This window comes from Haliotis cracherodii, unplaced genomic scaffold (genome assembly GCF_022045235.1).
Source record: "Haliotis cracherodii isolate W230 unplaced genomic scaffold, xgHalCrac1.p SCAF_8, whole genome shotgun sequence".
NCBI classification, from domain to species: Eukaryota; Metazoa; Mollusca; class Gastropoda; order Lepetellida; family Haliotidae; genus Haliotis; species Haliotis cracherodii.
In genome coordinates this window covers 38,384,039-38,409,714 of record NW_027266341.1, presented here as the reverse complement: position 1 = coordinate 38,409,714, position 25,676 = coordinate 38,384,039, and the positions used below count along the sequence as shown (strand labels likewise).

At 43.5% G+C, this 25,676-nt stretch overlaps 1 protein-coding gene across 1 annotated transcript; it reads left to right on the top strand.

The window, feature by feature from the left end:
* Positions 1–1,802: 1,802 nt before the first annotated feature.
* On the top strand, positions 1,803–23,481 carry LOC139449357 (sodium- and chloride-dependent glycine transporter 1-like). Its single transcript, XM_071230689.1, has 15 exons — positions 1,803–1,910; positions 12,767–12,884; positions 13,805–13,936; positions 14,043–14,264; positions 14,980–15,148; positions 15,903–16,041; positions 16,740–16,874; positions 17,631–17,734; positions 18,278–18,402; positions 18,671–18,783; positions 19,211–19,342; positions 19,680–19,779; positions 19,887–20,029; positions 20,282–20,437; positions 22,575–23,481. Exons 1-15 carry the CDS (start codon positions 1,899–1,901, stop codon positions 22,788–22,790), a joined length of 2,016 nt encoding a protein of 671 aa, XP_071086790.1. The 5' UTR covers positions 1,803–1,898; the 3' UTR covers positions 22,791–23,481.
* Positions 23,482–25,676: the final 2,195 nt, after the last annotated feature.

Sequence of the window (25,676 nt, the reverse complement as noted above, 5' to 3'; positions counted from 1 at the left end):
TAATATTTGTTACGTATAAAATCATATATATATATACACATATATATATATTTGTTACACATAAAATCTAACATAAACGGTCCAGAAATGCAGGAAATAGCGTTTGAGAGTATCTGTTTTTTTTCATTTGTTTTAGGTGAACATGCCTCCCAACCCTCCTTGCGGGCACTCGTAAAATTTTGCTTACACTTAGAATTAGCCTAGTTCCGCCCCTGCCCTCCTGTGTGTGTGAGGACAGCATGGCCATGTAGTTTCTGTGGTTGGCAGTGTAGCTTACATTACAGTCTTTACGATGACGAATGGTAGGCTTTAAATGTCACTGCACGCCATGTTGTTAAACATAGCTATAAAATGTCTTCCCACTTCACTGATCGTTGTGTTTTGCGTGTGGAGTGTCGGTTGTCGACTCAACACTGAAGTACCTGAACGCAGTTATTCGTGGCGTTCCCATAAACTGTACGCATACCTAAACTTTAATGTTTAGAAATGCGCGACATGTGAGCACAATCGGATTATCAAGTTCAGCTACATGTATGCCACGATATACACACACTCTCCGTGTGTCTGTACATGCCTACGAGGACGATACCCGACCCATTAGCTATAATCCTACAAGAAAAACAGCCTTCCCGCAGGACAAATCCACCCTGCCTATGACTGTCATCACAATACATTGCATTGCTGTTCGATGTTTATGGAGACACGTCTTTGATACCGTCGGTTGTATTTTCTTGAAGATGATATGAACGCCAGGGAATATCTATCTCGTGTACCTGCCGAAACAGATTCTATTGGGCGTAAAAAAACAAAATAGTTATGAAAATTATATGAATGGATCAATAAGAATCAATGATGACCCTAGGTTTTCGCCAAGAGTATGCGTGGCCTGCTCTACCGATATCACCCACCATACACACAATTTGTATGCAAAAGTAAGTGTTCGTTTGTTGCCTAATTCCAGCACAGCAGTATTCCTGCTATTTCGTCCTCAGTGTACAAATGCAGAACTTCTGCTGGTCCCAGGTCGTGTGATACACACAAGAAATAAACATCTCAGCTCCGTATGTACATACTAAACTCCATACCCACCTTGTAGGCATAGCGAGTGTCACCTCACCGAGAGCGTCTCCGAGAAATACCTACATTGTCGGCAGCTTTTAACAATGATGGATGAGCGCGCTTATCACGCGTGGAATGCTATTGTGAATCAGATTATACACATACAAATTGAGATATATTAGGTACATTTTTATGCGGAACCATTTCACAAAACTTCCTCTTTTCACAGCTTCACACATGAATACTATCAATAGGTGTTGATCTTTTACTATTAATAATGTCATTGAATAGATTTCTATGTTTACTGGATTCGTGTTATCATTTAGCACAACAACAACGTAGTTTATGCACAAATAAATACACGGGCAACGTTGTGTGGCGTTCAGGTAAACGAGACATTTGTAAATCAGCACTAGTTACTGTTACGAGTTGGCTTCCATTTTCTATTGCCAACCACCTATCAGCTCCAATTATCTGTTGGCTTCTACCTTTGTAATGGTATTACTTTTGTTGTTCTCACATGTGCATCCAAATGTAATGCATGTCTTTCAGGCGTTCATAAAACCAATCCTCCTCGACGCAGATACCGGCTTTGCACAATATGTCCAGTGACATCAGATGCCAGACTGCCCGTGCTCACCGCACCGTGACCCAGACCTTGTTATTGAAAGGTCCTATTCATATATGTGTGTCACGTGACACATATCGATGCTTTTGATTGGTTGGAGGTCATTGTAATTTCCGTGACTTTCCTAATTTAGTTTATTTCGGAGGAGAGCGTCACGTGAATCGGGTTATTTCGGAATTCTTAACTGGAAACTTTCTCAGTGTAACGAGCCATGGCAGGCGAGGTAAGTTGACAAATCTTTCGTAACTAACTTTTACCATTGGAAGAAAGACTATACATGTATTTTTAGAATGTGTTCTCTAAACAAACTACTACATAGCACTCGATATAGGAAACTGATCGTATTTTATATTATTTGTATATAAAAATATGTAATTGTTAAAGTCAATATTATTAGATATTTACAAAGTGTGCCCTTCCAAGGAAATGTATACCAGGTCAAAACAATAATACAATTCCTTGCTAAATCCTCCGCGAGTGGAATCAGTACGGCCATCTGAATGTGAACCACGAAGGGATCTCCAAACCGGTTCAGGGCAGGAGGTGTGGTGAAACTGCGTCTCGCAACTCGCCGACGGAGAAGGTCATGAAGGGTGCAGCCGCATGCTTTACCGGGATGAAGTTATTATTCTTATTATCATAATTATTATCGTTTTCTTCATCGTCGTCATCATCATCCTTGCTATATTTATTATCATTATTATTATTGTTGAAAAGATTTTTCAAAGTAATAAATCAGGAGGTCTTTTGCATGTCCGTGATACATCATAGACCCATCTACTCCGGACGACATTCAGCACAGGACAGACAACTGGCTTTGATCATTGTCGAGTATCCACCCTGTAATGCTCTCCGATGGCCACTTGTATTCTCCAAGTATCAAGAATGGGAAAACTTGTAACTTGATTATTACTTGTGATTGATTTAATGTAATCCCCTTGTAACATTGTAACATAGCACCAAATTTACATGATGTAAACTCTTCAAAATCATGGCAACAATAACTTTTTAAATTATGAACTTTTTGTAGCCTTATGATAGGATCGTGGATACAACTTGTCTTGCATTGCCTTCGTTGTAATATCCAATTTGAAAATAAGAATACTTTCGGCATAATAAACGGTACACACAAAGACGACAGTAATAATGAATTAGGACACTTGGAATTGCCAAACTCACACAAACAATAGTCACATTGTTGGTGTAACGGACGCTACGAGCAGTCACAATGAAGGCTACGAGTAGTCAACATGACATAAGAGGCTGTCACAGCGGGCGCTACGAGTAGTCACAATGACGGCTACGAGTAGTCAACATGACATTAGAGGTTGTCACAGCGGGCGCTACGAGTTGTCAACATGACATTAGAAGCTGTCACAGCGGGCGCCACGAGTAGTCACAATAGTAGTTGTCACAATGGCCGCTGGTCACAATTTCCAAGGTCGGCTTCCCGCAGCCTGGTATGGCCCCAAGTCCTCTATAAATCAACATGGCGCTTGACAGGAGCCATCTGTACCAGGTTATCATTTACGAGCACCGAGAACAGGGGAAGACACAGGGTGTATTGTGTTGAATGATATTTTCCGTCAGAGTGAAAGGTAGATGTAGGCGTGCTGCATCCGTCAGAGTGGTAGATGTGGGCGCTGCATACGTCAGAGTGGTAGATGTGGGCGCTGCATCCGTCAGAGTGGTAGATGTGGGCGCTGCATACGTCAGAGTGGTAGATGTGGGCGCTGCATCCGTCAGAGTGGTAGATGTAGGCGCTGTATCCGTCAGAGTGGTAGATGTAGGCGTTATATCCGTCAGAGCGGTAGATGTAGGCGTGTAGAACCACCAGAGTGCTGGATGGAGGCGCTGCATTCGTCAGTGTGGTAGATGAAGGCGTGCTGCATCCGCCAGAGAGGTAGCCGTAGGCGTGTAGATCCGTCACAGTGGTAGATGTAGATGTGTAGATCAGTCACAGTGGTAGATAGATGTAGATGTGTAGATCCGTCACAGTGGTAGATGTAGGCGTGTAGATCCGTCACAGTGGTAGATGTAGATGTGTAGATCAGCCAGAGTGGTAGATGTCGGCGTGTAGATCCGTCACATTGGTAGATGTCGGCGTGTAGATCCGTCACAGTGGTACATGTAGGCGTGTAGATCCGTCAGAGTGGTAGATGTAGACATGTAGATCCGTCACAGTGGTAGATGTTGGCGTGTAGATCCGTCACAGTGGTAGATGTCGGCGTGTAGATCAGTCAGAGTGGTAGATGTAGGCGTGTTGATCCGCCAGAGTGGTAGATGTAGGCGTGTAGATCCGTCACAGTGGTAGATGTCGGCGTGTAGATCCGTCACAGTGGTAGATGTAGGCGTGTTGATCCGTCACACTGGTAGATGTCGGCGTGTAGACCCGTCAGAGTGGTAGCCAAGCACATCCAGGGCCCACTTGCACAAAGCTATCTTAGCGCTACGATTATTGTAAGCCCATGTTAAAGTATGGGAATTACGATCATCTTAGCGCTAAGATCGCTTTGTGCAAGTGGGCCCTGGACACAGTCAACTTACTGACGTTGTTTCTGACGATGCTGACCATCACGTGACACACTTTGGCAAGTAGATGCAGGACAACCAACTTTAATGGGACATATGTGATCTTCTTAATCGCAACTGAAACGCATTGAGATGTAAACGATTGTCTGAAATTAGTACAGTTAAACTAGGAGGCGGTGAAACATTCCGCTCAAAGACCCACAAATGGACATTCGGGATATACCGGTCGATATGCAACATGAACAAAAAGCTAGTTAGAATGACAACACCCAATCAGTATAACAGTGTGTGTTTGTCCCATACGCCATGTTTGGAGACGGGAGTAGGGATTAACGGACCAAGAAGTGTGGATAGCAACAAGGCTTTGTTGAAGTCTGGGGGAGGTTGGACCATTCCAGCACAACATTTCTCGTTAACCAACATTCTTTCACTGAATGAACATCTCTGTAACATCATGGGGTTGTATACAAGGAAGACAAATCACCGGGGTCATTGGCGACGCAATCCATTTGTCAGAAGCTCTGTTTGTGCAGGCCTGTGGGTAACGTGTGACGACATGGTTGCCAGGGACAACGCCACATAACGCCCCCCTATTATGTCACCACATTGTGTCGGTTTTGTACCACACACCCAGTGCAGAGAGGGGTGTCTCGGTGCAACCTTTAGACACAAAGGGCACCGTCATTTAAAAACATTTACGTTATTCGTTATCTATGCAATACATACTGTCTTAGGGGCATAGACATGTCAATGATAATGACCACAACTGTACTACTACTACAACTACTACTACTACTACTACTACTACTACTACTACTACTACTACTACTACTACTCCTTCTACTGATAATGATGATTGTGATAATAGTGGTGATGATGTAACATTAAATACAGACTTAACGTTATCACTGTTAACATCAAATACAGACTTAACGTTATCACTGTTAACACTAAATACAGACCTAACGTTATCACTGTTAACATCAAATACAAACTTAACGTTTTCACCGTTAACATCAAATACAGACTTAACGTTATCACTATTAACATCAAATACAGACTTAACGTTATCACTGTTAACATTAAATACAGACCTAACGTTATCACTGTTAACATCAAATACAAACTTAACGTTTTCACCGTTAACATCAAATACAGACTTAACGTTATCACTGTTAACATCAAATACAGACCTAACGTTATCACTGTTAACATCAAATACAGACTTAACGTTATCACTGTTAACATCAAATACAGACTTAACGTTATCACTGTTAACATCAAATACAGACCTAACGTTATCACTGTTAACATCAAATACAGACTACATACAGACTCTTTGCCCAGCCTTGGCCCCTTTTCACAAGGCGTGCATGACGTGGTCATGCGGCACACACGCTAACAGTGTACAGTTTCTATTTAACAATGTAGATACCAGAAACAAAATCCTTTCGTTATTCATAAGACGTCTCTGCCAAAAGGAGATACGATTGCACGATCACGTGGTTGCTGAAACAAGCGCCCATTGTCCCCAGACCCCTTGAAAGTATCACCGTCTCCTCACACAGGTTCCGAGATTTGTATCGTGTGCGATTACACAAGTGTCATGACTGTTGATGATGCCAATTCACACCCAGGAGACGAGATTCTCTGGACCCCGTGATTCCCATGTCACGCGGCACGGATTCACCCCTATAATATGCAGTTGATACCAGAGGCTTCTCACAGTCTCTCATAGTCCACCTACCATGGCTTACCCTCTCACAGTCAACATACCATAGCCTACCCTATCACAGTCCACCTAGCACAACCTACCCTCTCACAGTCCACCTACCATAGCTTACCTTCTCAAAGTCCACCTACCATGGCTTACCCTCTCACAGTCCACCTACCATGGCCTACCCTATCACAACCACCTACCATAGCTTACCCTCTCACAGTCCACCTACCATGGCCTACCCTCTCACAGTCAGCACCTACCATGGCTTACCCTCTCACAGTCCACCTACCATGGCTTACCCTATCACAACCACCTACCATGGCCTACCCTCTCACAGTCAGCGCCTACCATGGCTTACCCTCTCACAGTCCACCTACCATGGCCTACCCTCTCACAGTCCACCTACCATGGCCTACCCTCTCACAGTCAGCGCCTACCATGGCTTACCCTCTCACAGTCCACCTACCATGGCCTACCCTCTCACAGTCCACCTACCATGGCCTACCCTCTCACAGTCCACCTACCATGGCTTACCCTCTCACAGTCAGCGCCTACCATGGCTTACCCTCTCACAGTCAGCGCCTACCATGGCTTACCCTCTTACAGTCCACCTACCATGGCCTACCCTCTCACAGTCCACCTACCATGGCCTACCCTTTCACAGTCCACCTACCATGGCTTACCCTCTCACAGTCCACCTACCATGGCCTACCCTCTCACAGTCCACCTACCATGGCCTACCCTATCACAACCACCTACCATGGCCTACCCTCTCACAGTCAGCGCCTACCATGGCTTACCCTCTCACAGTCCACCTACCATGGCCTACCCTCTTACAGTCAGCGCCTACCATGGCCTACCCTCTCACAGTCCACCTACCATGGCCTACCCTCTCACAGTCCACCTACCATGGCCTACCCTCTCACAGTCAGCGCCTACCATGGCTTACCCTCTAACAGTCCACCTACCATGGCCTACCCTCTCACAGTCAGCGCCTACCATGGCCTACCCTATCACAGTCCACCTACCATGGCCTACCCTCTCACAGTCCACCTACCATGGCCTACCTTATCACAACCACCTACCATAGCTTACCCTCTCACAGTCCACCTACCATGGCCTACCCTCTCACAGTCAGCGCCTACCATGGCTTACCCTCTCACAGTCAGCGCCTACCATGGCTTACCCTCTCACAGTCAGTGCCTACCATGGCTTACCCTCTTACAGTCCACCTACCATGGCCTACCCTCTCACAGTCCACCTACCATGGCCTACCCTCTCACAGTCCACCTACCATGGCTTACCCTCTCACAGTCCACCTACCATGGCCTACCCTCTCACATTCCACCTACCATGGCCTACCCTATCACAACCACCTACCATGGCCTACCCTCTCACAGTCAGCGCCTACCATGGCTTACCCTCTCACAGTCCACCTACCATGGCCTACCCTCTTACAGTCAGCGCCTACCATGGCCTACCCTCTCACAGTCCACCTACCATGGCCTACCCTCTCACAGTCCACCTACCATGGCCTACCCTCTCACAGTCAGCGCCTACCATGGCTTACCCTCTCACAGTCCACCTACCATGGCCTACCCTCTCACAGTCAGCGCCTACCATGGCCTACCCTCTCACAGTCCACCTACCATGGCTTACCCTCTCACAGTCCACCTACCATGGCCTACCTTATCACAACCACCTACCATAGCTTACCCTCTCACAGTCCACCTACCATGGCCTACCCTCTCACAGTCAGCGCCTACCATGGCTTACCCTCTCACAGTCCACCTACCATGGCCTACCCTCTCACAGTCCACCTACCATGGCCTACCCTCTCACAGTCCACCTACCATGGCTTACCCTCTCACAGTCAGCGCCTACCATGGCTTACCCTCTTACAGTCCACCTACCATGGCCTACCCTCTCACAGTCCACCTACCATGGCTTACCCTCTCACAGTCCACCTACCATGGCCTACCCTCTCACAGTCCACCTACCATGGCTTACCCTCTCACAGTCAGCGCCTACCATGGCCTACCCTCTCACAGTCCACCTACCATGGCCTACCCTCTCACAACCACCTACCATGGCTTACCCTCTCACAGTCCACCTACCATGGCCTACCCTCTCACAGTCCACCTACCATGGCCTACCCTCCCACAGTCCACCTACCATGGCCTACCCTCTCACAGTCCACCTACCATGGCCTACCCTCTCACAGTCCACCTACCATGGCCTACCCTCTCACAGTCCACCTACCATGGCCTACCCTCTCACAGTCCACCTACCATGGCTTACCCTCTCACAGTCAGCGCCTACCATGGCCTACCCTCTCACAGTCCACCTACCATGGCTTACCCTCTCACAGTCCACCTACCATGGCCTACCTTATCACAACCACCTACCATAGCTTACCCTCTCACAGTCCACCTACCATGGCCTACCCTCTCACAGTCAGCGCCTACCATGGCTTACCCTCTCACAGTCCACCTACCATGGCCTACCCTCTCACAGTCCACCTACCATGGCCTACCCTCTCACAGTCCACCTACCATGGCTTACCCTCTCACAGTCAGCGCCTACCATGGCTTACCCTCTTACAGTCCACCTACCATGGCCTACCCTCTCACAGTCCACCTACCATGGCTTACCCTCTCACAGTCCACCTACCATGGCCTACCCTCTCACAGTCCACCTACCATGGCTTACCCTCTCACAGTCAGCGCCTACCATGGCCTACCCTCTCACAGTCCACCTACCATGGCCTACCCTCTCACAACCACCTACCATGGCTTACCCTCTCACAGTCCACCTACCATGGCCTACCCTCTCACAGTCCACCTACCATGGCCTACCCTCCCACAGTCCACCTACCATGGCCTACCCTCTCACAGTCCACCTACCATGGCCTACCCTCTCACAGTCCACCTACCATGGCCTACCCTCTCACAGTCCACCTACCATGGCCTACCCTCTCACAGTCCACCTACCATGGCCTACCCTCTCACAGTCAGCGCCTACCATGGCTTACCCTCTCACAGTCCACCTACCACAGCCTACCCTATTACAACATGTCCGTGGGAGGGCATCACTTCAATTCCCCCCCACCCCCAACACCCACCCCACACCCACCCCGCCCCACCGCCACCCCCCACACACATCATAGAGCAATATGACCATGTAGGAGGGCGTGGCGACGCGGACATCTAAACCTGTTTGTGGTGCATTAATCCGTCACAATCGTCGCAATACAATTGCTTTCTGAATCCCACATTTGACGTTAGAGCGACCGTCTCTCTCCCGAGCCGGGCAAAGGAGGTGGTGAGGTCAAGCACCGGTCACAAACAGGTTTTGCTTGACAAACCCTCAACAAAGCCTAAAGAAACTAGGGTCTTAAGTAGCTTCCAATGACGCCGAAGTTCATTGAACAACGTGAGATAACGGGTCTACCAAGAACCCAGGCTTCTGATACTTTTGTAGTTTCATAAATTCTATTCTGGATCACCGTTTAATGTTTCAGTGACATGGTCCTTCGTTGGACCGTTTTTGAAGGGATGACGCATATCACAACATCAGATTCTGAAACATAACACGTTGAACATTAAGTGCGTTACTTGTAATAACGAGTTTTTGCTAAGGCCCATCTTGCCTTTCACTGTGTTTGTGTTCACAGTTTGCCCGACTGGTGTATTCATATTTGGTGTACATTTCAATTCATGATTCATTTTGAAATATATGCTTGAGCCCATGCATTGATTGGAAATACGAGGTTAACGGGATGCTATCTGAATGCCACGTGAATGGTTATTCACACGAAACCGCCGTACCCACGATAACATAAATAAAAGGAACAAAAATGCGTTCCATATTCATAAGAAAATTCTGCTGAAAGCAGATATATTTTAATACAAACGAAATTGAATAGTCATTGCAAAGAAAGGTGTCTAAATTCTATTTCGGTCACAAGCCAAATGCTTAATACAAGTAACGAACATTCCCAAACACCATCCTAGCTCTGTTGACATCAGGTTGTCATTTAATACCCCAAAATTACCCCTGCAAAGGTGACACCAGTGACGGTACAGGAAAACCATGTAGACTACTGCAAATCAGACACCAGACACGTTGAATATTTTACACGTTATAAAAAGTCCTATCCAGCCCTTACAAAACACGCTCATAAAGTGACGTAGAGTGCACCAGCTATGAATCCTCCGCGGTCGCCACTTGCTGTTGTAAGTCTTAACACTGAGGCTGTGCAGCACACATGACGCAAGTGGTGAATGTATTCTGCTACAAAAGAACGAATATATAAACAGGTATTAGAAGGGATATGTCATTACAGTCTGTGAATTTAATGACGCGCAACACAACATATTTTGGCGATAGGGTCAACGGTTGGGAGAACTAGCAGTATGAGATTAGAATCATTGTATTGGCTTCATCATTTTCGGACTTGTTTACTCCGTGAATATAAAATTCACCGCGCTGGCATTTCAACAATAACATTCTCTACGCATAGACGATGTTTGGCTGTTTTCTTTGGCAAATAACCAGTTTATCTCATCCAGTCGCCCGAGTTGATGTTGGCTGATGGCGAACCTGTATTTCAGGTTTCCAATTTTGAGACAGATATAGCATGTAATGAGAAAATACACCTTCATATTACTGTGGATATACAATAAAAGCGACACACACCTTTCTGTATTCAACGAAATGTCCAAAAGGGAATGAGTGAGTATGGTTTTATGCCGCTTTTAGCAATATTTCAGAAATATCACGGCGGGGGACACCAGAAATGGGCTTCACACACTGTACCCATGTCGGGAACCGAACCCGGGTCTTCGGCGTGACGAGCGAACGCTTTAACCACTAATCACTAACCACTAACCCGACCGCCCCCTAAATGTCTAAAAGCAGAGTCAATTGTGCAATTCCGTCTATGTCACGAGCATGTGTTTATGATGATTCTAATGTTCTGGAAATGTCCGGTGGCACTTATCACAAACACATGCAATGACAAGTCAATTGTTCCCAAGAAAAACATATGGTACAAGTCCAAAAAGGACATTGCTTTGGACAGCATTTTTGTCACTGATGCGTAAACTTTGGAAACGTCCTCCACCTCCAGAAAATTAATAAGCGAATAATCAGGATCACGCATATGGTTACTTGGATTGTTTAACATGAACTAAATCGAGATTTTGAATGTTACTCCATCAGTTTAACTCAACCTGACCCTGCCGAACAGCGTATCCTTTATCATTTTAAACCACACCAGGGCTAGCCCTGTCGCTGCCAATTACATCGAACATCAAAAGAAATCACACCCAACTGAGACTATTCACAAGTACGTTCCCGGATTCCAGTTGTACTCGTGCCGTCATTACTGCCAAGAACCTGTTTGAGAAGAAATGGAAGAAAATAACATATGAACATTAAATTACGGAGGAATCTGACCGCTTGACCCTGTGATCTTCACGCCCCATCGAACATGTTATCAGGGGCATTGAAAACCCGAGTCCAACAGGTTCCTCATTGTGTTTGAATGACATTGTCTTGATGTGTTCCGATTGTTCGGAAACGGCCTTGTGATGGACAATACCCTGACGTGACAGGCTCCTGTTGACCTCGTTGTCGGTGTCGCAAGTCTTCGTCGGGTAGATGGGATCATATAACTAACTCAGCACAGGTTATCCTGACCTGATGGAGGACTAATTGGTGTACACTCGACATATTTCATCACCTACGTAATACCTCTGGGGGGAATGAGGGAATGATTGCATAATATCACTTGGCAAAATATACCATCATATAAATTAACAGCTTTGTTCATATTGTCCGCAGAGATGAGGTGCACAATTTGATATCGAGCAACATTTTTATTATGGGCATGACTACAGCCAGATTGCGTTATGGGATGTAATAGTTACATGAACGTGTGAAACTAATTGATCCTGTTTCATCGGTACATATTTTCCCATACTACAGAAAACCAAAAATGGCGTACTGTTGTCGACGAGGCTTGGTTGAACAGATGTATAAAAAAACTGTAGTTAAATAAGCAGAGATATCACTGCAACATTTGGTACATCACACAATCCTCACATCAGGATTAAAATGTGTGTATATGTACCAGCTAAATAGATGTAATTGCATGTGTTCAGCAATCATACTGTGATTTTTAGAACACCTATAGTGGTTCATTGTTAACACAAACTGACAAACAAACAAACAAAGTTCATGACGTATTTATGGATAACACATTAGCCAAATGTGAATTCACACAAACATAAATGCTCTCAATCTTCTTCACAATAGGACAGGGAAGGAAATGATCTGTAACTTTCCTTTTGCTAAAGAGTTACTTTGTGGTCAGTTGGAGGATCAAACAGTCCATTTAACCTTATACTAATTGTTTTCATCATATTTATTTCATGGTTGATGGCCATTGTGTCTACATGTGCTTCTTCGTCACCTCCTGGGGGGCGGTCGGGTAGCCTAGTGGTTAAGGCGTTTGCTCGTCACGCCGGAGACCCGGGTTCGATTCCCGACATGGGTACAATGTGTGAAGCCCATTTCTGGTGTCCCCCGCCGTGATATTTCTGGAATATTGCTAAAAGCGGCGTAAAACCATACTCACTCATTCACTCATCACCTCTTACTTGAGATTGTAGGTTTCTCTTACATTTATTCCAGGTCAGTTCCTTCAACAGTTATAGACATGTGTTATTGAGAACTGACGTAAAGAGACATACTAATGACACACGTTGCATCCATTACCTGCAGCGTTATCAGTATACCTACTTGTCTATGTCACACAGGTGGAGGAGCGAGGGTCGTGGGGAGGCAAGTTTGAGTTCCTGCTGTCCTGTATAGGCTACGCTGTGGGTCTGGGAAACGTCTGGAGGTTCCCCTTTCTCTGCTACAGGAATGGAGGAGGTAAGTATTCAGATTGAAATTTGACACTGAGTCATTCAACGAATAGTAAGCTAATATCACCTCTTCACAAATACCTCATTTTGGTTGTTTGTAAAGCGCTGGTATGACTTTAGCAGGTGGGAAGAATGCAAAGAATTGTTCATTGTATTGTTCTCTAGCCTGAAAAATGAAACTTGTATTGATAACGACTTTTTGTTTGTTAAAGGCGTTTTCGGGGTTTCTTGCCCCTTCATCAGATGATGATTGAGTAAGCGTTAATACGTTTCATGTCTTCATGTTCTTTCAACATCTAAGACCGACTCCGTGGTCTCGTGGTAGAGCGTCCTCCCTGAGAGAGGAAGGTCCGGGGTTTGATCCCCGGCCGCGTCATACCAAAAGACGTTAAACGATGGTACTTGTTGTTACCCTGTCTGGCGCTCGGCATTAATGGACTGATAAAAGGACTGGTCGGTTCGGAGTCAGTATACTGTGTCATGTCAAACTGCGGCATAGTATCTCAGAGAGCTAGCTCTATAAATCGGCATTAGTCCGGACTAGTACAAGCACACACACACACACACACACACACACACACACACACACACACACACACACACACACACACACACACACACACACACACACACACACACACACACACACACACACACATTTGCTATATAAGTGCGATAATCTTGGACGCGACGTTAAACCCCTTTTCACCTCACCTCATCTCACCTTCAACTTCTTAATGACTTAAAGACTTCTTTCACAACATAAGCTTATGCCATTTATATTGCACATTGTAGTGTGATGATAGTGGTTCAGATTGAGGGCTCGAGGTATATATCTATTACTACATGCGTTTATTGCAACAGGGTCACTTTCCCCTGTTGGTTTTGCAGTACTGTTCATTCTTACCAAGTTCTTCTTGTTTACAGCCACGTTCCTCATCCCGTACGTCATCATGTTGGTGGTGGCTGGTCTGCCGTTATTCTTCCTGGAGCTGGCGGTGGGCCAGTTCGCCTCCGAGGGGCCGATCACAGTGTGGAAGGTCAGCCCGGCGTTTCATGGTAAGTGGAGAACAATTGTCAGTCACTATTGGTCAATGTTTAAACGTACGTGTATGTTAATCTAAACAGCGATGAAAACGTTCAACAAAACGCTCGACTATTCCAGGTATTGGGTTTGCCATGGTGACCATCAGCGGCATGGTGTCCATCTACTACAACGTCATCATCATGTACGCCATGTACTACATGTTTGCCAGCTTCGTCAGTCTAGATGGCTCAGTGCCCTGGGAGAACTGTGGTAATCCCTGGAACACGAACTCCTGCAGGACGGAGCCTTACCCCTACCTGGATGGCATGACCGAGGGAAACAGAACCATGACGTTGTTCAGTAAGTGAGTGAGTGAGTGAGTGAGTGAGAGAGTGAGTGAGTGAGTTGGGTTTAACGCCGCTATTAACAATATTCCATTAACATATCGCGGCGTGTCAGCTTAATGTGGGAAGGAAGCCCTATTGATGCAGGTTTCAGACGTTTACCACTTCGGTGAAAACCCACAAGCACGGGTATGGTGCTGACAAATCTAGAAACATAATCGGGGCGAACCGGGATTCAAACCTAGAAACATAATCGGGGCGAATGGGTATTCGAACCCACAATGATAGGTTTCTGGCGTGCCTAAGGGAGGCAACTCTGCACAGAGAATCGCGGCGCCTGAGGCGACTGGGCCACCCGTGCCCGCTGTTCAGTAAGTGTGAAATTCCATATTGACAAGATCAGAATATAAAGTTAAACACAGGATAAAGGCAAAAGACCAATGCTTAGAACATTTATGAATATTCGTTTAAGGTTCAGTATGAAATCCAAATCGCCCTGACCTATGTTCCTTGGTTTATCAGCGTCATGTCCGTTCTCGTCGGTTTAGCCTCAATGATAAAACGTCCGACGTGCATCACGTAAGACGTAATATAACATGAATACTGTTTAAAACCTCGTTTTACCCAACCCACGCATTGAAAAACGTTTTAATATGTTATCTGCAAAAAAACGTTTAATTCCCCATCCAGTATACGCCAGTTTGGTTTATTCTGTAATCTCCGTCTTGCAGAGGAGCTGTACAACAAACCGTGCGTGAACGGCCTCCTCGTCAACATCTCAAACGCCTACAACTACAGCTTCACCAGCGTCGACGAACTTAACTCAACCATGATACAGAACAAGGACATTACCAAGGACTGCAAGATCACCTATACAACAGCCAGCGAGGAGTATTGGGAGTAGGTATCTCATAGTATATGACCCGTTGCTCAGTTTAGCTGATAATTAAATATCAATCAGAGCCATCCATGCTTCATTTTACCGTTGAAAGTGTATTCTTTTACACATCAGAGAATATGATCAATAAAGCTTGTTTGTCACACATCTGAGAAGTGGCCTTAAGATTCAGGGCCCTGTTCCACAAAGCGACCTTAGTGCTAAGTTGGATCGTAACTCCCATTCTTTACCATAGGCTTACGATCAACGTAGCACTAAGATCGCTTTGTGGAACAGGGCCCAGGGCCTTAATAGCTTAATAGCCTCGGATTCGATATAACAAATAGGCATGCATATCATCCTTGTAGTGATGGCCAATCTTAGGAAAGATGCTTCACAAACCATACTCAATTATTCAACAACATTTTACAACACTGTAAGACATTGTTATATATGGTTCTACTGTTATGGTTCTTTCCACTTCTATGGACGTATTTACCCTGGAGAAAGGGAAGCAACGGTTGGTGTAGTCAGACACTACCCATTATTATTTTATCACCATCAAGCATTAAAACAGTGAACATTCTCAATTCTGGTATGGGGTTTTCACTCTGATTTTTTGCAATATTCCAGCAATATCACCGCGGGGGATACTAAGAATGGGGTTCAAACAAGGTGCTCATATGGGGAGTCTTATCCGTGACTGTCAACGTTTTAACCACAGGGAACCCATCGCCCCAGCAGTATAGGATATTTACTGTTAAATGTACATTGCAGGCGCTACGTGCTTCGTCTACATGAATCTACTGGGCTTGATGACCTAGGAGGCTTCAGCTTGAAGAACGGTGTCTGTCTCTTCTTAGCCTGGCTCCTCATCTTCTTCTGTCTCATGAAGGGAATTAAGTCTTCCGGCAAGGTAAACCTTCTTTGGTGGACAATGCGATGGTTGGACTTGAGTCTGAGCCCGGTGCAACCTCATTATAAGTAACATAGTTTATGTCCTCTATTATCTCAAATAATCAAAACAAATGAAATGCAAAACAAATGCAAACATTTTTCCAAACGGTTTAAACTCTTTAACGTTCTTGAGGCGTTCGGGAGCAAACAGTGACGAGAAAAAACATAAACGATCATTTTTTTGTATCATCTCTTTGTCTGACAGGTTTATTTGTGATATAAGAATGCCTTCAAGCAACTTCTCCGTATTTTTATTTGCGGACAGGCTTTAATCTATCAAATGGTTGATACAGTTTATATATGCTCTGTAATTTAAAAATATTCCCTATAGCCATCATACTTCAAATGTAGGCCAAGCGTTTAGGTTTGAACAAATGTGTTTTTACATTCATTTCAGCAGCATCACTAGTTTTGTCCCTTAAACTGATTTAATAACGTCCTGACTGTATACATATTAGCAGAGTCTTGAAAACGAGTTGGATTTGCTGCGAGATGGGGACATACTGTACAGAAAGTCCAATCCTATTTTCATCATCACTCACGTTACAATTATTCATCATCACGCTTCGAGGAGACATTCAGACGTTATATATTTGAACTTCTCGCCTTAAAAAACCCAGACAAATAACACATGAAAATGCCAACATCTTCTCCCAGGTCGTGTACTTCACCGCCACCTTCCCCTACATCATCCTCGTGGTCCTGCTGATCCGAGGCCTGACTCTGGAGGGATACGAGAAGGGCATCACATTCTACATGACTCCACAGATCCACAGGCTGAAGGAGGCCAAGGTGAGGGCAGCCTGCATTGTGTTACTATACCATTTGAGTGAGTGAGTGAGTTGGGTTGAACGCCGCTTTTAACAGTATTCCAGTTATATCGTGGCGTGTCAGCTTAATGTGGGAGGAAAGCCCGAAGTGATGCAGGTCTTAGACGTTTACCACTTCGGTGAAACCCACGAGCACGGGTATGGTTATACCATTTGAAATTTATGGTTGATATATTATTGGTGTTGCCCGTATACTGCCTCATCTGGGATGTGTGTTTGTTTGTTTGTTGTTTAACGCCGCACTCAGCAATATTCCAGCAATATGACGGCTCATCTGGAATGTAGACTAAAAGGGCTTGGCATATTTTGCGCCTGATGTGTTTTGCAAAAACCGTACACTATTTTAGGCAAATTGTATGGGTGACAGGTGACACTGGTAGAGGACACACGTTGGCTCATCATTTATTTTCAGTGATTCATTCATTTTTTTTATCACATCTCTTTCTCCTGTTTCGGCAGATAACAGAGACTGATTATTCTCGGGCGTTGACTGTTTATATTTATTCTTTATGTAAAGGCTCGAACGTGACCACTATGCCTAACGCAGCTAAGTTTGTGCTTGAGGAATTAATCTCCTGCATGTTCTGCCGAACACCACATATCTTATAGATGTCATGAACTTCACTGTCTGACAAATTTACAATAGCATGCCACTTACTTCTATACATGTTTCATACCTTATAATTCGCAATGTTATATATTGTACATATTTGTCCAGGTATGGGGAGATGCAGCCACTCAAATCTTCTACTCCCTAGGAGCTGCATTCGGTGGGCTGTTGACCATGGCCAGTTACAACAAGTTCAAAAACAATTGTGAACGGTAAGTTTAATCTGGAGACATGAGTACGTAAGAGTTAATCAGTACCCTAAATAAAACACATACAATGCAACCTTAGCAATAATACAAGGCTGCCGGCCAGGGAAAGGAGAAACACAGCATGCACAGCAGCCATGCATATTTCTATAACACAGAGGTTTGACAAAGTTGCCATTGTACCTGGTCTATTTAATGCATGTGAAACGACAAGAAAACCCTTAGACCATTAAACAGAGATTCAAAATAATCATAAAATTTATTTATATCAACAATGTATACTGTCAATACCTGGTTAATTATATTCATTAAAATTCTTTTATTCATGATTGAATCAATAAATGAAATTAACTAACTTTATTATGATGACACTTGCATGACCTCACAATCGAAGCGTGACGGAAATGATCTAAATCAGTTAACATGTGCTTACATTGGTCAGGGCCAATGGTCCACTTGGGTTCATCATCGGTGTCCAGGGTTTTGAAATAGAGCGCAAGCACTGTTATTATGTGGTCGACTATTATTGACATATTTACCCCATTTTAGAGATGCCCTCATCGTCGCCTTCATCAACTGTGGCACCAGTGTGTTCGCGGGCTTTGCCATCTTCTCCCTCCTGGGTTTCATGGCGCACACCACCAACCAGGACGTGGAGAGCGTGGTCGACCAAGGTAAGTTTTCCATTCATCAAATTCCTGACTTGATGTCAGTCATAACAGTTTGCTGTGCAGCTCTTTCAGTTTTGTAAGATCTTTCACAAAGTTCATATATTCCACACTGAATTACTAACCATTTCGAAATACATGATACGGTCAAGAGTTCAGGTCTTTGAATGCAAAGTTCCTTGTGATTTGCCAGAATACAGAATATATCCAACCACACAAATACACATCAACGTTTCAATAACCCAGAACCACTCATGAGGTATCTTTGTTGCAGGTCCGGGTCTCGCTTTCATTGCTTACCCAGAAGGCATTGCTAAACTTCCGGTGTCACCACTGTGGGCTTTCCTGTTCTTCTTCATGCTGCTGACCCTTGGTTTGGACAGTCAGGTAGGCCGCATAGTCAACAGGATCTTTCGACATTTAGAAAACCAATGGAAAAGAATGAGCGAGTTTGGTTTTAACGCCATTTTGACCAGTATGTCAGTTTGGTGTGCGAGGAAAGCCTGACGTTGAGCAGGATTTTTGAGGTTTTAATCCACGAGCACGACTATGGTGCTGACAAACCAAGAAAAATGATCATGGCGAACTGGGATTCCAACCCTGAGAAACGCAAGTTCCTAATGAAAAAGTAAACACGAACAAGGAACTATACTGAAGATGCTGATAGAAGGTTGATCCTGATGAATTAACACATTTCGCTGCATAATATTTATTCATAAATGTCGATAGAGGCAAATACATAAAGGGATTTTTTAACAGTCTCGCCACAAACACAGTAATTGGTGCTAAGCATTGTGTTCCCTTTCTTCAACAGTTCGCTATGATGGAGACGCTGATCAGCGGCATCAGTGACATCTTCCCACGTGTCCTGAGGAAGCACAAGACTCCTTTCACTGCCTTCTGTTGCCTCATTGGTTTCCTGCTTGGACTGCCTCAAGTTACAAAGGTAGGGTAGATACAATCGCACACTTATTTTTCTTGAAATGTCAAATACCTGTGTGGTTTCTAATTTAAAATTTAGTGAGTGATTGTACAATGTCGTAGAACATTTTTAAATTATAACTATGTGTTGTTTTTTTAATGTGATGTTTTCAATGCACATGTTTGACTCGAAGAGAATTCCTCTACATTGTATGAATTCGCTATTAGGCTGTATTTCTTTATTTAGATTATTAAAACCTCTTTAAAAATATTCAAACACAACCTTGAATAAGAGGTGAGGTGAAATGGGGTTTAACGCCTTGAATAAGAACGTAACTAAAGTCATTATACATTTCCTCCAGGGTGGTATTTACATGCTGACACTGATGGACTGGTACTCTGGAAGCTACAACCTGATGCTGGTGGCTCTGACGGAAATCATCTGTCTTATGTATGTCTATCGTAAGTATTACGATAGGAATTGATGTTGTCATGTCTGTCAACAAAATGTTTTCACGTTATATTTTTTTCAATTCATATTCTAATTGACTGTTTCCTTACCATTTAAGCTTTAGTGGGTTGGTTCTGGCCACAGCACCAAGGTAAACGAAGTTACATCCCGTTCTTGGAGGACATCGAGATGATGATTGGCCACAAACCCAACCCCTACTGGGTCATCAACTGGGTCTTCCTGACCCCTGTCGTCATCGTTGTAAGTGAAGTAATTCAAAATCTAAAAAAATTGTAATACACGTAAACAGGGCGCGATGCTTCTCAGACTGGAGGATGATGTCTTGCTCCCTGAACAAGCATCAACATTCTTGACATTATATTTGTATCTGTAACAGTGAAGAAAGGTGCATGAAATAGAATAACAACTAAATCTTACTCTACAACCCTGGAAACAATAAAAAATGAAAAAAAAGTGTATTTAATGTTTCTCAAAAAAATATTTTTTTTCCAGTTCATCGTGATTGTGTCAGCCACTCAGTATGCCCCGGCCAATTATGGTGAATACATCTACCCGCCGTGGGCTGAGGGGATTGGCTGGTGCATGGTTGTCGCCCCCCTTGTTATGATATTCCTCGTCATGATAATACAAGTGTGCAGACTGGGGCCGGTGAGTTGACATTAACATTGTGTCATACTGAAGGTTTGGCACGTTACATAGTTAATATTGAACAAATACTTCATGTTTTTCTGATGATACTTTTGCTTCGTTACCCCAAGCCCTGTATATTTATGTCACAATGTCGTCCGTGTAGATGTATGCACCATCCCTCATCTATTAATGGCCAAAGTTCCTTCACTGTTAGAGATAGGTGTATTTCCATTCACCAGGGATAACGCTAATATAGTAAACTTCAAATGTCCTTGAGAAGACATCAGTTATGTTTGACAGTGCAGACAAGGAAGGGCGAATACATGTTTTTCTATTTGCCCTTTACGCTAAATGGAATCTGTTTCGGCTGAAAATCTAGGATGGTTATTCTCTTGCATTGACAATTAATGTATATTTGATGCATCGGTCAATGAACCACCAACAGCAGCTTGTGGGGTCCACATTTCCCAGGTGCTTAGGTGCATAGAGCCTGCATATTGTCCACATTTCCCAGGTGCTTAGGTACATAGAGCCTGTTCATATTGTTCACATTTCCCAGGTGCTTAGGTACATAGAGCCTGTATATATTGTCCACATTTCCCAGGTGCTTAGGTACATAGAGCCTGTACATACTGTTCACATTTCCCAGGTGCTTAGGTACATAGAGCCTGCATATTGTTCACATTTCTCAGGTGCTTGGGTACATAGAGCCTGTATATATTGTCCACATTTCCCAGGTGCTTAGGTACATAGAGCCTGTACATACTGTTCACATTTCCCAGGTGCTTAGGTACATAGAGCCTGCATATTGTCCACATTTCCCAGGTGCTTAGGTACATAGAGCCTGTACATACTGTTCACATTTCCCAGGTGCTTAGGTACATAGAGCCTGCATATTGTTCACATTTTTCAGGTGCTTGGGTACATAGAGCCTGTACATATTGTTTACATTTCTCAGGTGCTTAGGTGCATAGAGCCTCTATATATTGTTCACATTTCCCAGGTGCTTAGGTACATAGAGCCTGTACATATTGTTCACATTTCCCAGGTGCTTAGGTGCATAGAGCCTGTACATATTGTTCACATTTCCCAGGTGCTAAGGTACATAGAGCCTCTACATATTGTTCAAATTTCCTGGATACAATTGTACTGAGAGCTAAGACATAACCAAGGTCTTATGATCAAAGACATGGTCAAGTCATTCCAGAAAGTTTATGGTAGAATTGACAAAATATGGCACGTTGTTTGTCAACATGATGCCCGATGCTGTCCCATACTTTGACATACCTCATACCTCCTTTCTCACGGGCACTTGATAGGATCGGGTGGTCGTGCTTGGTGAATTGGTTGACGGCGTGGCGTCGTACCCCAACGACGTGGATCATTCCTCATGATACTGATCACTGGATTGTCTGGTTCAGACTCGATAGTTTACAGGCCACCGTCGTATGGCAGAAGTATTGCAAAGCATCAAACAAACAAACAAACAAACAAACAAACAAACAAATAAATTTTTAATTAAATATATTGTAAGTGGCGGTTGCTACCAGTAGAGCACGGCATACCTTCCTTTTGTGTGGACACCTGGTGTAATCATTGACTTTTTGTGATCCATTCATATACCGTATTCGACGTAATAAGCGCCCAGTGCGCACTCAAAATTAGAAATACGGGGCTCTTATTACAATAAATTTTTGGTGAAAAAAACAACAGTTGAAAGATCGTAAACTTCGTGGTTTATGCTAACAGCCTGAAATGATACAAAAGAAAAGTCTGTGCGTATTATACACGACAGATATATTTTTCCAGAATTTAATTGCCCATAATTAAGGGTGTATATTACACACGAGTGCGTATTATACACGAATAAATATGTCTTGCGTACATTAATCAATCGGAAGGGGTGCTAATTGGGATTGTTCTCTTGCCAATATATTAGCAAATATCGCCGTGGGCGCTTATTAGAGCGGAGCGCTTATCAAGTCAAATACGGTAATTGTAATCACTTTATTGCTTTTTACACCGAATGGAATCTGTTTCTACAGATACGCAAGACTGATTATTATCTGGATTTAAATGATACTATTATACTTATGTATGTCTAAGATCAAAGTCGTTCCATGATGATAAAAGCTATGTTGAATTCCCTCTTCAGAGAAAAGCCTTCAGCCCGACGAGAAGCTGGGGACCCGCCAACCCCGAGGACCGAACAGGAAAATATGCTGCCATTTCTGGCAATGTTAACGTTGGGTTTTCTAACGAGAAGGGAAACGCCTACGTCATCAACGACATGGATACCGAGAAAGGCCACCCCCCTCCCTACACCAACGGCGGAACAGACAACGCTGCATACTACAACGAGCGACTGTAACCGTGACGTGCATAGTGCAGCCAGGAACACCCTTGAGCCTGACTTTAGTGTGTTTTTGTATAGGCTTTGGCCTACATCGTGCTGTAGTCGGTAGACGGATTCATACAATTGTCCGTGTATGATCAAATAACAAATCATTTGTGTACATATCATATTTTAATGGTTTACTTGCTTTCAAAATGAATTTCTATTCATTAAAGAATTCCCCACTCAGTAGAATAGTGTTAATTGTCAAGATATAAATGTGTTGTATTCTCCTACGGGTTCTTATATGCTGCGCTTCATGTTGCAAAATGAGAAATTAATATACAAGAAATAATATCGTGTAAAAATCTCGTTTTTTTGGTTTTTGTTTTAAAATATTTATATTTCAATTTATGATTCTAAGAGTTAGTCATAGTTACAATAACATGCCATGGTCGCTGTAATATGTCCTCTAAGTGTTATGTCCCTCGTGCACATCCATAAAACATTGTCAGCGTTATATATCACATTTAATGACTCGATATTATATTTCAAGCAAACTGCTCAACTCCGTTAATACGTCATGTTTTACTTATACATAATATACATACTTCATCTTTTACAAATCTGTCTTTTTATGTCATTTCTATATATATGCATCTCACGTTATTTGGCAAAATATCTTATTTTTGATAAATGTTTTCATGTATAAAATCTTGAGAAATAAGATTTGTTGAGTTTTGCTTTACGTGATAACTGTATTCCCACGTGTATTTCCACGGAAAGAGGGGATTACTCCAAACATACTTTACTGATTAGCCTCGGGACCAAACAGATCAGAATTCAAGTCCATCCCGCCAACTGACTGGTGAATGCAATATTGGTATCGCTCAACATTTAGTAACAGAGGCTCTTCATTAAAATAGTGGTGTTTTAATTGTTACATGTCGAATGTGTACGTCTTCCACTTCTGCAGAGTTACAGCCCTTAGTCACGTCAGGATAAGCGGATTGTGAAATTATATTTCTTAGTACCGTACCCATTGTTTTGGTTTCACCTGCAGTCACATAACTCATTCTGTCTAAATTAACATAAACCCAAACTCACTCACACGTGGCACTGATTGGCCGTGATAGAACTGAAATACTGTTCAAAGCGGCTTAAACATTATCACTCACTTAAGTCGATAATAGTGAGTAATATGAACAATAACTGCATGCTCCTATCAACGTTTGACCGCCTCCGTGGTCTAATGGTAGAGCGTCCGCCCGGAGAGCGGAAGGTCCGGGGTTCGATCCCCAGCCGCGTCATACCAAAATACGTTAAAAGATTGAACTTGTTGTTACCCTGGACTGGTCGGCTCGGAGTCAGTATACTGTGTCTGAGTGGGGTATTCATGTTAAACTGCGGCATGGTATCTCAGTGTGCTAGCACTATAAAGCCACACACACATACACGTGCATGTGAGGTGAAATTGGGTTTAACGTCGCGTCCAAGATTATTGCACTTATATAGCGACGTGCATGCACGTGTGTGTGTGTGGCTGCTTGTACTAGTCCGGACTGATGCCGATTTATAGTGCTAGCACACTGAGATACCATGCCGCAGTTTAACATGAATACCCCACTCAGACACAGTATACTGACTCCGAGCCGACCAGTCCTTGTTTTAGCCCCTTAATGCCGAGCGCCAGACAGGGTAACAACAAGTACCATCTTTTAACGTGTGTATCAAGTGTGTTGTATCAACTGTGTGATATGAACTGTGAAGTATGGACTGTTTGGTATCAAGTATACAATTCTTCTGACCTATTTGTTCCTGTAAAATATTGTTTAAAGTCTCTTTTTACTTCATAGCGTCAATGAAAAACAGCTGATTAAAACTGAAAATCAACAAATACACAAGATAACTTATCTCACCTTACATAAATATACTAGCTTCTTATTGGTTAAGGAACGAGTATTTCTTTTCCACGTAGCCGGCTCATAGAGGTCTACACATTTCATATAATCCGCTGAGAAATCAATCGGAACACATCTTGGGTGACATGCTCATCTCGCATAAGTATCGTTGAGTTTCTGATATGAGCCGACGTTTATCCGAATGCATTCGGTAATGGGAAGTACTTGGTTCTGAAACATGTATGATCTCTCGGGGCATGTGCTGTACCCTGTGTGTGAGCCCGACGGCAAGGGGTACATAGAAAGAGTACGTCCCATCCTAAACTCCTTGTGATCGGTTGACAACTTACAATGAACAGGTTAGACATTAGGTTTTAGTACCTCTCGCCAAGGCGTAGCAATACAAGCTCTGAGTGGACCTGCACACCCGGTTGTCATGTGGTTAAAGTTTAGAGCTTTTCATTGGCTGCAGACGTGATACATTTGGTGTTACTGCGCCAGTCCAATGTGCAGTGTGCAACAGGACATTGCAAATATTGCGTATTAACTGCACTGACGTGTATATCCGTAACACAACAACATGACAGAAGAGGTAAGCGCAAGTCTTATTGTTTTAATGTTTCGCTTTAATTAAGATCAGTTTATGTTTTAAACTTGACATGAACAAAACTGCCAGAACAACAAAGTCTATACCATGTTTGTTTACCGCTGAAAATGAAAAAAATAAAATTATTTAATTGGATGGTGATGTATTTGATATGGGTATCGCAGTTGTGGTTTGGATCATCAGTTTGCAGTGTTTCTGACTGTTTTCAGCCTGGTAGAAGTTTGTTAACACGTATACATTTATAGCAGGTTATCTTGTAATGTAGAATCAGACATATATAGCGTGCAAGCTATACCCTCACATTCTCACATGTTGTCGCTTCGGCGATTTGTGTTTCGTTTTTCTTAGACTATAAACAAACTGGATATATGTACTTGTGATTGTGTTAGTAACCAGTCTTGTTTTTGTTTATAG